At 39.0% G+C, this 13291-nt stretch overlaps 1 protein-coding gene across 1 annotated transcript in view; it reads right to left on the reverse strand.

Annotated features, from left to right (window-relative positions):
* Positions 1-10072, reverse strand: part of TPH2 (tryptophan hydroxylase 2) — a 94689-nt gene extending 84617 nt beyond the window's left edge. The window contains exons 1-4 of the mRNA XM_045555235.1: positions 9821-10072; positions 6876-7028; positions 4836-5019; positions 4625-4725 (exon numbers count right to left, since the gene is read on the reverse strand). Of these exons, the coding sequence (XP_045411191.1) occupies positions 4625-4725; positions 4836-5019; positions 6876-7028; positions 9821-9925 (543 nt within the window). The 5' untranslated portion in view covers positions 9926-10072. The remainder of the gene's footprint in view (positions 1-4624; positions 4726-4835; positions 5020-6875; positions 7029-9820) is intronic.
* Positions 10073-13291: the final 3219 nt, after the last annotated feature.

The following is a 13291-nucleotide window of genomic DNA, read 5'->3' on the forward strand; positions in this document are numbered from 1 at the left end:
TGTTCAGTAAGTTAACATAATTTTAATTGCTTGTGTAAACAACTAATAAATATAACATTTATTAAAAAGTCTGGCCAGGCACAGTGGCTCATGCTTGTAATCCCAGCACTTTGGGTGGCCGAAGTGGGAGGATTGCTTGAATCCAGGAGTTCAAGACCAGCCTGAGTAATAGCGAGACCCTGTCTCTACAAAAAAACAAAACAAATAAATAAAAAATAAATTTTAAAAAATTCTACCACTCAGAATAATCATCACATTCCCAAATTAGTATACATTAAAGAGGTTTTGCTGTATTTTATGACTACTAGCCACATAATGCAAAATCGATTTTAAGGGATTCATGCACAGGGTAGCAGCCTAGCACCAACCCACTCTGAGTTCCTATAATTCTAATTAGTCTTAGCCAACTTCATGATTTTTATCCATCATCATCCACTTGGGAAATTAAACATCATGTCTGTCATGTTTCAGTCACAGGGAATCCTTCTGAGAGGACTTCCTGGTTTATTCAAAAATCTTTCCTCTTGTCAACAGACTTTCCATTTTCCTTTCCTTTAGGTACTTTCAGACAATCAATTCTTTCCAGGGCTGTTTCTTCAAGCTGCTGGAAGCCCAGAAGGAATTGTTTCAATTTAACTTCTTACCTCTGCAACCCCGAAGGACAACCAGGAAGCGGCAGCTCACTGAAAATGGAGGCCAGGCCAGACGACAAGCCACTGGGATCACGGGGTTTGAGAGTAAAAGAACAGGGCGAGGCCCACAGAGCCCTAGACCACCCCTGCTGCACCTGAGACATTTCTGCAGGGTGGGCTGTTCACGAGGAACCTCAAACTCACTAGAAAATCACTCCATTCTCTTGTCTGGCTGAAAGAGAACTGGCCTTGAGGCTAGAAATCTTCACAGTTCTGTCTGCAGGACAGAAATGAAGAACGTCCATCGTCAACTAGCTTTCTTTCAGGAATGACAAGGAAGTTACTAATGGGGAAGAGAGAGGAAAAAAAAAACTGCCCTGAGATCATCCTAATACCCTGTAGCAATGAAGTATCTTCAGCCCAGAAGCTAGCACTTTCTTTCTTATGCTGCGAATTGGGAGTTTTTAAACTGGGGTTCATAGACAGGCTTGTGAAGCCCTAAAATATCTATAGACAAAATTTGTGACCTTAGTTACCACATTCACAAGTAGGTCAGTGACCTCAAAAGGGGTCTCTTGCCGTAGAAGATAAATACAGTCATGCTAGAAAGTACGTTTCAACACTCACTAGTAAAACCAGGCGACTTGAGAGGGTAAAACTGAAGAATTCCAAGCACCTTTGTTATTCGAAAAGAAAGCAGGACATGACAAAAGGAAAAGCGTCCTGTGAAAAGCACAGCATCTGTTTCCCAGTTCCTGCCAGACTGGACACCATGGTAACAGCATCGTGATCTGCTGGGCCTCCCGAAGAATCTCAACTCTCTCTCCTCGGCAAACACCTGCACCTTTTCCACAGACGCAAGAGGGTGATTTGCTCATCATGCCTCATTAGCTTAGTGTGGCGGTGATTGCGCAAATGTGGGCGAGCCAGAGCTTCCAGGATCGAACCACGGACTGGCAAAGTAAAACAGGGACGCTAGCTGCACTCGATTGTAGAGAAACAGCATTCCTTGCCCATTCATTCTGAACTGAAGCCAGGGATAGGGTTACCAGAGAAAATACAGGACACCCATTTATATGTGAATTTCCAGTAAACAATAAATAATTTTTACTATAAGTATGTCCCAAGTATTGCATGGGACATACTTATACTAAAAACAATTATTCATTGTTTATCGGAAATTCAAATATAATTGGGCATTCTACATATTTATTTGCTAAATCTAGTAACCCTAGCACCCAGAGAGTACCTACAGCACAAACCCACATTTCCTCCCTCAATTTAAATCAAAGGAAACTGAAGACCCAGCCTGAACCTTAAAGTGCTCAGCTAAATTTACATAGACACTCAAGTAGCTATTCCAAGTAATTCAACCCTGGTGGAATATCAGAATCACCTGAGGAGCTTTAAATACTACATCAAACCTGGCTACATTCCCAGAGGTTCTGATTTAAGCTCTCTGGGGTGAGGCCCTGGTGTCAGTATTGTTTTAATTCTCCACAAGTGATTTGAATAGAAAGCGAGGGCTGAGACTGACAGAGATAGGGTATGAGTTCTCAAACTGTAGAGCTCATCAGAATCTCCTGCAGATCCTTTTAAATGCAGATTCCTGGTCCTATCCCTGAGAGTCCTGATTTAGTAGGTTTCAGATGAGCCTCAAGATACTGAATTTTTAACAAGCACCTTCTGAATGGACCTTGGACCACACTTTAAACACCCTCCCAGTCTAGATGCCGGCTACTCCAATTGTGGTCTCCAGTCCCGTGTAAGCCTCAACTGGGAGCTTACTAGAAATGCTGAACCTCAAGCCCTACAGAACCATTACCTGCATTTTTAAAAGATTTCAAAGGTGATTTGTTTTTCCACTAAAATTTAAGAGGCACTGACCTAGATATTTAACCCTTTTTAGGGAGCCTCAGTAACCCAACTCTTAAATTCCAAGCCCCTTCTGTATTTTCCTATCGCAAGGGTCTGTGTGTCTGTCTCAGGGCTGGGATTATTCCCAGGCATAAAAAGCGCTTACTTAGACGACTTTTTCCATCCTTATCAAATAATAACTTACAAAACACCAATTTACCAATATCAAATTTTGCATAATGAACATTTGGTATGCTTATAAAAGAAATATATGTGGTTTTAAAAATGACAAGCGAGAGGATTACTAAGTACTTGCAATTATTTCAAGTGGCTGCACAGAAAATAAGAGAAGGTATCATAAGGTGGGTGTAATTAGGAGTAATGGAATAAAATTAAGCACAGGAAAATTTATGCTTGCTCTTGGAATAAATTTTTGCTCAGCAAGGTCAGTAGTTCTTGTGATTGTTCCATTGAAATGGCTAAACTCCTTTCTCCGGGTTGAGTAATTTTCAAACTAGACTAAGGGGAGCATTAGGAAATACGAGGTTATCGAAAAATCCTTTACTGTCCAGGCATTGATCTGGATGATTTAATACAGCATTTCCATTACTGGAATTAAGCATTTACTCTTGTCAAAATGCCTTCTGGTTGTTTTATTAACTAGGCTTTTCAAACACTCCTTTGAGGTCAATAACAATTTTATTTCTACTTTTTACATAAAAAACATGAGGTGCAGCGGTAGAGGGACTTAGCCAAGGTCATTCCGCAAGTTAACAGCTGGTGTCGGTGCAGTCCTGGTACTACTAAGCTCTTAAATCAGGCTTCTGTGCTAATTCTGACTTCTCTGAGGTTAGGAGAAGGGAAAGATAACAGTGGATGCTTACTAAAAGCACTTTTCAATGTTTTCTGAATGTTCAGGAGTTACTGGAAAATATTCTGAAATTTTAGGCTATATTGGCAAATGTAACACACTGTGTCTTTGAGTGAATTCAGCTTTTGGAAAATAATGCAATTGAATTAGGTCTGTTTGAACATTTGTTTGAATTGGTCTGAATTGGTATATTATGCCAAATTACTGGTTTGATTGAAAATTCCCCTTGTGTTAAAGTTGTCATAGCTTCCTTTAAAACGATGGTTCTCAAATTTAAGTGTGAATTTGTTGAAATAAGTCCCCAGATGATGCTGATGCTGCTAATCCTGGGATGACACTTAGCCACTGCACAGAGCACAGTCGCACTGTCAGAGTCCCAGACTGCCTCCATTTAAATAGAATGAATATCTGTAAACTATTACCCTCAGACCACAAAGGTTTCCTATAAGCATTACTGGTCTGCTTGGGTTTTACCCTTTTATCTGTCTATTTTCAGACAAGGGGCACCGGGGCAGGGGGAAAATGCCTGTAATGAATGGGTGCATTGCTTACTTCTCCCAGACTATTAGCTGTACTTCATTCTGACCATAAAGAAGTTCCAGGTCTCTTGTGTTAAATAAAAACTGATGTAAAGGGGGGAAGCGGAGAATAGTGGGAAATGCTTACCCAAGTATCATATTTCTTTAAAGATGGTCGTTTTTATTGGAGTAGAGGAGAGAATGGTGGTAGATAGATTCAGGGTAGATGTGAGAAGAGATATGTCTTCCATCACAGCCTTATTCTAAAACCCTCTGCCTTTCCATTGAGACTGAAGTCAACCACATTACTCTACTCCTAACTACTTCCAGTCAAGGAAAATAGCAAGAAGAATTTTATTCTCTCACCGAGCCCCATAATGCCTAGTCCTCCCTACTTTCCCAAAGGTGTGATCAATTTCAGTTCATCGTTTTTCCAAGGGTCACCATCTGCAAGTATATTTCAGGCTGTCTAATTCCACAGAAATATTCTCCAAGGTTTAGAATCTCCTCCTCTATCCAACCCTTTTAGAAATAAATGCTATGTGAAAATGCCATCCCTCTAACCTGCTTCCAGCCAACACATGTGTACAGGAAAGCTTTATCACTTGGAAGTCTGCTCTCAGTTACGGGGAATGAATAATAAATTGTTCTACAATAAAGCATTACAGCATGGAACATGGCAGGCTGCCCGGCACGTGGGTGGAGCTGGGAGAGCATGTGCAGAATGGATTTTACTCGACACTTACTGGGTGGTCGGCATCAAGCTCAGAACCATACATGAGAACTCTGTGAGAGCATTTGTCTAACTCAGAGATCTTCCGGGGGAACCAGGGCACATCCTCTAGCTCTGTTGAAAACACAGTGCAGGTTCAAAAATATTAGCTCACAGATTGTGTTTTCACTTTTGCAACATTTGTGAGATTGTAAAATCACCCAACAAACAAAGACCACCCTTGCCTTCTTCCTCTGTCCAAATGTTCTCTGGCGGATTCAGCGTCACAATCGTGGTTTGAAATTTCAGCAACTGAATGAGCTCGTTGAATTCTGTTTTGCCACACTCACAGTCCACGAAGATTTCAACCTCGGAACTCCTTCGTCGGGATTTCCTAGATTCGATATGAACCATGTTGACATGTTTTTCCTGTGGAAACATAAGCAGTATGTTTGCCTTCAGAGAATCTCTGAAGGCAAAAGGAAAACAACTTCCTTAGCGGACAGTGAAGAGGGGAAAAAAGGTAAATAAGCAAATAAATAACCCTTAAATGGGACTCATTAGTAATTGTTCTCTTTTGGCAATTACTCTGGGCTAGCTTCATCCAATGATGAGTTGCTGCAACTATCACTCTATATAATATGATGCATCTCCCAGGTAAAAATCTTACAATACCATGTGCAAGGGAGGGCAGTAATTTAATATTTAAAAATCAGGTTTGCATTTCCCTGGTGATATACTCTTCATTTCTCCTTAGTTAATTGAAGACTAAGTTCTCCTCTCCACTCAACCCACCCCCAAGTAGGCAGACACTTCCCCATCACTCCAGATGGTACACTCTGATTATCAGCACAATTTTTCTGATACAATCCTGGATGATCTCAGAATTTTCAGCATAGAAACAGGAGAGGTAGTTTCCAGTGCCAGAAAGAAATTAAATGAAACAGCATTCTCTCCTATACAAAGAAACTAGTCCTGTGACCAGGAAATTAATGTTCTATTTCTGTTTTTATTAACCTTTACAGTAATGCCATATTTTCTAAATTGGCTGATAATAATAGTAAGATTAATATTAAATTCAAGGTTCAGGAGACTTCACATACATTGTGTCACTTCAGGCTTTTAATGTCCTTGGGTTGAAGCAGAGTAGATATTTTTAGCGGAACTGAGGCCCGGATGGATTAAGTGGTTTAGCTAAGGCCTCATGACTAGCTGATGGCAGAGTGAAAATTCAGGGCTGCTAACTCGTTCTCCAGGGATTTTTTCCACTGCACCCAGATGTCTAATTGAATTGGCCTGCCTTTGGCACTATATGGATACAGCCCTGGATGACATAATTATGTGTAAAATATTTCCCCAGATTTCCATTATCACTGTTTATGGTGCCTGATCCTTTTTTCAAGGTCAAAAGAGAGCAAGGAAATATTTGCCAAATCAGACTGCTAATTCCCCCTCTATGATCATCATAGAGGCATCATAATAATACCTCATATCTGCACACTTTGCAAAGTGCTTTCACGCACATTATTTCATCCCAACAATCCTGTTAGGTAGGAATTATTATTGCTATTTTACAAATGAAAAAATTGAACCTAGGAAGCAGCTAGTGATTAGCCAAGCCAATTGCAGTCTGAATCCCCTGACTGCAATCCCAACTATCTTTCCACGGCACCAGCAGCCCAAGGCACCTCGGAGGACCAGCCTCCTTATCTCACAGCTCTCATCAAACCACGGATTGATGGGAAGATGATACTGCATTTCTGTAAAATAGGGGCAAGCTAGCCCTACAATTTATATATAAGGAGACTGACTCATCTTTACAAAATGACACATTAAGGTCATGAAATAATGAAGCTTCGGGGAATACCAAGTACTTTTACTCATGTATCTTTATGCAACAAATGTGCTCTTAGGACAAGTGTACCATTCAAATATGAACAAATCAAATCAAGCTGCAGACTCTTGATATTTAAGATACCTTGTTTGGCTCCTTTTGTGTTTGCATTTTCAAGTGTGAAGCTCACATTTTGACTTCCTGACCTGCCAGCGGTCTGCAGAGTTCCTAATAGGCTAACTCTAAACTAGTAAATCATAGTTTACGTGAATTTGCTTATTTCATTGTTTGGCAGACAAACTCCTCTTGTAAAGCCTCATGAAATTTGGTTTCCTTGAATCTTTCACCGCATTATATAGAAATTGATTTAGTAATGTTTGATAACAGATGACAGGTTTGCAACCAGGCACACGGTTATTTTTTAAATTATGTAATGATATTTTATATTCACCTGAAAGAGCCTCAGCGCTTTTACCAATCCACCAACTTCGTTTTTCAGGGAGAATACAACTGCCGTCTTGCCACTTTCGGTAGCAGTTTCACTTTTGCTACTTCCCTTGTTGCCTTTCTTGTCATCATTTTTGCCAGAGTTAGCTTTATTTAGCTTCAAAAAGGCAGAAGCACACACAAAAAAAGATTAGTTAGGATTCCAGAGTCCTCCATAATTAGATATTTTCCTCCAAATATTCCATTCATATGCTGGAAGCCCCACCAATCATACAAATTCAAGATGAAGTTGCCACGTCGCTCATAACTTTCAATCATAAATATTGGTCTAATTTACTCTGGAACACTATTTTCCAGTGGTCTAAGACATCATCTAGTGGCTGAAATTAAAGGAGAATCAGATTTGCTTCACTTTAATAGCAACAAAAATCTGACCATCATAAAGTATGAAGTATCATGTATGAATAATTCCTACCTTTCTTTCTAGGTATATTTTACAGCATAAAATTTGAAATTTTAGCCTAATTGAATCACATGGAAACTATATTCATTAGTAAACATAATAAAAATAAAACCCAACATGTATTTTTGACAATAATTTTAGTTTCAATTAAATCTTAAAAACAAAATATCCATTGCATTCTGAAATATGTTAGGACATGCCTAGAAATTAATTGATAACCTTACTTTCTGCCATTAGACCCACACTGTTAACGTGAATTGTCAATGTGAATTTACATGCAGCAGTTCAGCACAGAGGAATGTATGAAACTACAGCCATCTGTGTCAGAAGATGGTATCTGAAAAGGGACTATTAAAATTCAGCCACAAATAAACGAGAAAAAAAAAGAGAAAGGAAGGAAGAAAACTAGCTAACTAATCATAAGGAGCAAACAATAGAATTTGAGAAACTGAAAAAGATTAACACTTCATTAGCCATTCAAGTTCCTATAATATGTGATAAAGTAATGACTATTAGTCCTGTTGGCTAAAGATAAAAATGACGGATTCCAGTAACTCGGATCACATTGTCAGAACTGCAGAATAAAAAAGCTAGAAACTTTCATGTGACAATGCAAAATTATAATGGTCTGTTTTGTGTTCTTTATATGCAAAAGCAGAGTTGGGCAAACATCTTCCTGACAAATGGTGATGTAATACAATTTCACCAATCTGTTGCATCCTCATGAAACTGAGGAATTTCAGTTTGATTTGGAACCCAGTGAATAGTGATTTACCATTGTCTTCCTCTGATTTCTCTATTGGCTTTATTTTCACACATTAGTATTGCCTCACTTGCTAGATTTATATATAATAGAAATGGAGATTTTATTATTTATGACTTGAGGGAGAAAAGTATATGCAGACAGTGACATTTGACAGTATGTTTAGTCATTAAAAGCTCAAATGTCTTAGTACTCTCAACATCTGCCTCCTCCTCACCATATAACACACAGATCTCATATATTTAAGTAGCATTTTTATATGAAAGGGTCATACATTAACCATAACTCTAAGCTTTCTTTGTTTTCCTTCAAGCAGTTCATTATGACTTCAAAATTCTTCATTGTAATATCTCATCCAAATATTCATGATATTTAAATGTTAGAAAATCTATTTATGTTTTGGCCTCATTTTTGCAAATTGATTTAAATAGTGCTACAAAAGTTGCCATGTTTACTTTTGAACATTTTTAGCAGTAATATGTCAGTCAGTACAATGCAACCCTCTGGCACATATTTGGAGCTACAATATTAAAACAGATTCTTCTGTGATACAGACTGAATTGGACTTGGTTGATAAACTCTGATAGTGCAGTAAGAAAATACCATTTAATATTTTTAATGACTAGGAACCCGAATACAGTTTTGTCTTTTTTTAAACAAGCTTTGTTTGCTTGAAATGAATACATTTTTATTTCATTGTTTTTATTAAATACTATGACAATTACCTCAAATCAGGATCTAAAATTCCACAAATGTTGCTTTTTTTATTCTTTAAATATGTTAAACATAAATAGTCCTTTAAATACTAAAACAAGTGCATATTATTTTCATTATTTCATCAATTAAACTGAAAAACAATGAGTAATGTGGAACACAGGAAAACATTTGAAAAGAGCCTGATGTATCTTTTATTCCAACAACCTGTACCTATAGCCAATAATAGAAAATAATAATTCTGTGTTTAAAGACCAGGCTTTGTAGACTGAAGGGAATGCAGGAGACACAAGGATCTTCTGGGAACATGGAAATTTGATTTCTTTTCCCTATTTCTTCTCATAATAATAGCCTTTCAAAATTCTACACAATTTTTTTGGTTGCAGATTTAAGATATTGGCTCATACAATCTCTCTCTCTCTCTCTCTTTTTTTTTTTTTTTTTTTTGTTGAGACAGGGTCTCACTCTGCTGCCCAGCTATAGTGCAGTGGCGACATCATAGCTCACTGCAACCTCAGACCTCAACCTTGAGCCTGGGCTCAAGCATGCACTGCCATGCCTGGCTAATTTTTCTTTCTTTCTTTTTTTGTTTGTTTTGTTTTGTTGTTTGTTTGTTTGTTTTTTGGTAGAAATGAGGGCTTGCTCTTGCTCAGGCTGGTCTCAAACTGCTGCTCAACACCTCGGCCTCCCAAAGTGCTAGGATTACAGGCTTGAGCCACCACGTCCAGCCAACCTCTCATTCTTAATGTTCAATCGTTTCTTAACTTTCTACTTACAAACTTTGAGGAAAGAAAGTTTAGCACGCAGTGATCAGTACAGCTGTTTTACTTTACAGCGACAGGAGGAAGACTGGAGGTATACAGGAGGGAAGCAGGGTGGAAAGATGATGAAACAGGAGTGATCTGAGGTGTGTGTGCTTACTATATACCAGGTGTTCTCAGGGTGAGAAGAAGATGACCACCACCCATGAAAACACTCCTCAAGAGAGTGCCGGGTACTCAGTACTCACTGTTAAGCTGCCAAGTAGCTGATGCTCTTCAGGCACAGCTGAATCCAGGGACAACCCTCTCCTTGCCCAGTATTTACTTGAAAACATCATCATTGCCGGCTGCATGGATCCCGATGTAATTTCCTTTCTCTGCAACAGGGGGGACTAGCTGTGCAGTAGCAGCAGGTCTGGCGGAGGCTGAGAGAGGAAGGGGCGTGCGATCAGCAGCCTGCTTGGGACGCTGTCCACAACCCTGGTGCTGAAGAGCAATGCGAATCCTCCCATCCCGGAGCTCCTTTATATGCGTGACTGGCGACTGATGGAAGGCTGATTAGAAAGAAACTCATTTCTGGTTGCCGATGGCCACGATCAGATTATAGACCTGAAGGCTGGGGTTATCTGTGCTCATGGTGCGATTTGTTTCACAGGTCGAGTAGCTGTTTGGGCGGGGGTGGTAGAGAATAATACGTAAGGAGGTATTTGTACAAGAAATCATCTATCCCCTGACATTAGCTGTCATCTCTCAAGTCTGCTACTGACAAGTTAACCTCAATCTTTTAAGTATCTGTGAATTCAAGGATTTTGTGCTTTCTTTACAACAGTAGAAAAATATTTTTTAAAAGATCAGCACTGCTGAATCCTTAAGCCATTTTATGTGTTTTTTTTTCATTTGTAATTCTTATGGATACATAAATAGTTGTACATAATTATAGGGTACCTATACTTTGATACAAGCATACAAATATGTAATGATCAGATACAGTAATTGGGGTATCTATCACCTCAAACAGTTATCATTTTCTTGTGTTAAGAACATTCCAATTCCACTCTTCTAGTTATTTTGAAATACACAACAAATTATTGTTAACTATAGTCTCCCTATTGTGCTACCAAACACTAAATCTTATTCTTTGTATCTACTGTGTTGTACCCAACCCCATTTTATGTTAATAAGCATTTTCTGACCTGATGTGTGATGCTTTTGTCCATGAAAATGTGTGGGTATGTGTGTGTGTGTACATGTATACGTGATAGCTTTCATAAAAGGCATTGATTCCTAATCCTGTGATGCCTCTATGCAGAGAGATGTTCAAGCAATTGTATTGCAAAGGAAATGTGAGACTTTGATTTAGCCACATATAGATACATATAGCTCAGACACTAGTTCTAGAATCTTCCTAAGTGAGAAGTAAAAGGAAACTAAATACCCATATATCAGTCATTCCTTTCATGCTCTTTTTGGATACTGAATTTTTCCTCTTCACTTGTAACTATTAATAGATCAAATCCAGCAATTTGATATGCATAGCTCAATAAATCTTCTTACTATTCATACTTTATAAAGTCATAAAATTCATCATGTCACAGGAAAATATTACTAATATTTTGAAGAATGGAAAGCTTTTGACCAAATGTGCTTGTCTGACTGAAAAATTAAACAAAGTTTGAGGCCAGGATTGCTTGTCTATATAGAAAACAAGATGAAAAAATTTCAGAACAGGAGTCGATAAACTAACAGTGACTGGAGTTTAATTGTTTCTAGAGTCTTGGGGGAACATAATCATTATTTGATCTAATTCTAAAAATATAATTTAGCTTGCATTTTCTCTTAAGATTAGCTCTGATCAGCTAATAAGAAAGACAAATTTAAATGGGTTGATTGAAGTAACAATAGTTATAATAATAGCTAATATTACTGAGTGCTTATGTTACTGAGTGTTTATGATTTCCCAATTTCTATTCCAAGCACTTTTGTAGGTCAAAAAGTGATTCACCATCACAACACTTACAAAGCAGCCACTATTATTCCTATTTTGCATGTGGAGAAACTGAGACACAAAGTGTTTAGGTAACTTGCCAAAGGTTTACACACTTAAGAGTGGCCAGGGCAGGATTTAAATTCATGCAGTCTGGCTCCAAAATCCATGCTCTCAATCATTATATTCTACAGCCTCTTGACTATTCCAAACACGTAAAAACATGCTAACAAAAGTAGACTCTACAGACCACACATAAATTATTTCAGCTGTAACAGGGTTTTGGAAAGTGTGTAATTCAACAAATATTTGTTAAGCACTCACTTTGTGTTAGGCATTGAAACCGAATGCTAGGGATGCAAAGATGAATGAGGTACAGTGCCTATCCTCTAGGAGATCACAGTCCACCTGAAAGAAACATACATGCAAATACATAAGTGAAATGAAATCAATTGGTTTCTCTACAGAAGATATCAAAAGCACTGAGGAATGAGTGTTCAATATTACCCTTAGGCATGTCAGAAGAGGCTTCAGGGAAGAGTTGCCAAAGCTGAATCTTCAAAAGTGAGTTTGTTAGAAGGGAATGGGAAATAGTAAGAAGATGATTCCAGGTAGAGAGAAAAACATAAGAAAATACAGACAGAACTGTTCTTGCTCAACAATGATGGGCAAGTGTGTGCCGTAAGATAAGGCTGAAGAGGAAAGAAGGTTGTAGATTATGATAATTCTTTTTTTATTATTTCAGCTTATTATGGGGATACAAAAGTTCAGGTTATGTATATTGTCCATGCCCCCCATCCCCCGAGTAAGAGCTTCAAGCATGTCCATCCCCCAGACAGTGTGCATCGCACTCATTATGTAGGTATACACCCATTCCCTCCCCCCATCCCCCACATCTGTCCGATAACACCCAATTGGTGTTATTCCCAAATTCTTGAATGACATTGTGTGGGCCTTGCACTTTATCACTTTATCTGTAGGTGAAGGAGAATAATTGCAGGGGCTTTGTGCAGGGCAATTGTGTGACCATATTGGTATTTTAGAAAATAGCAGCTTGAGACTGGGCACAGTGGCTCATGCCTGTAATCCCAGCACTTTCGGAGGCTGAGATGGGAGGATCATTTGAGGCCAGAAGTTTGAGACCAGCCTGGGCAACATAGCGAAACCTCATCTCTACAAAAAACTTTTTTAAATAGCCAGGCATGGTGGCACATGGATGTTGTCCCAGCTACTCAGGAGGCTTAGGTAAGAGAACAGCTTGAGCCCAGGTGTCCAAGGCTGCAGTGAGTTATGATCATAACACTGCACACCAGCCTGGGTGACAGAGTGAGACCCTGTCTCAAAAAAACAAAGGAAGGGCCGTGCACAGTGGCTCACACCTGTAATCCTAGCACTCTGGGAGGCCGAGGCGGGTGGGATTGCTTGAGGTCAGGAGTTCGAGACCAGCCTGAGCAAGAGCAAGACCCTGTCTCTACTAAAAATAGAAAGCAATTAGCTGGACAACTAAAAATATATAGAAAAAATTAGCTGGGCATGGTGGCGCAGGCCTGTAGTCCCAGCTACTCGGGAAACTGAGGCAGAAGGATTGCTTAAGCCCAGGAGTTTGAGGTTGCTGTGAGCTAGGCTGATGCCACAGCACTCTAGCCCAGGCAACAGAGTAAGACTCTGTCTCAAAACAAACAAACAAACAAACAAAGGAAGTAAGAAAGGAAGGGAGGGAAAGAAAAGAAAGAAA

This window comes from Lemur catta, chromosome 6, assembly GCF_020740605.2.
Source record: "Lemur catta isolate mLemCat1 chromosome 6, mLemCat1.pri, whole genome shotgun sequence".
NCBI classification, from domain to species: domain Eukaryota; kingdom Metazoa; phylum Chordata; class Mammalia; order Primates; family Lemuridae; genus Lemur; species Lemur catta.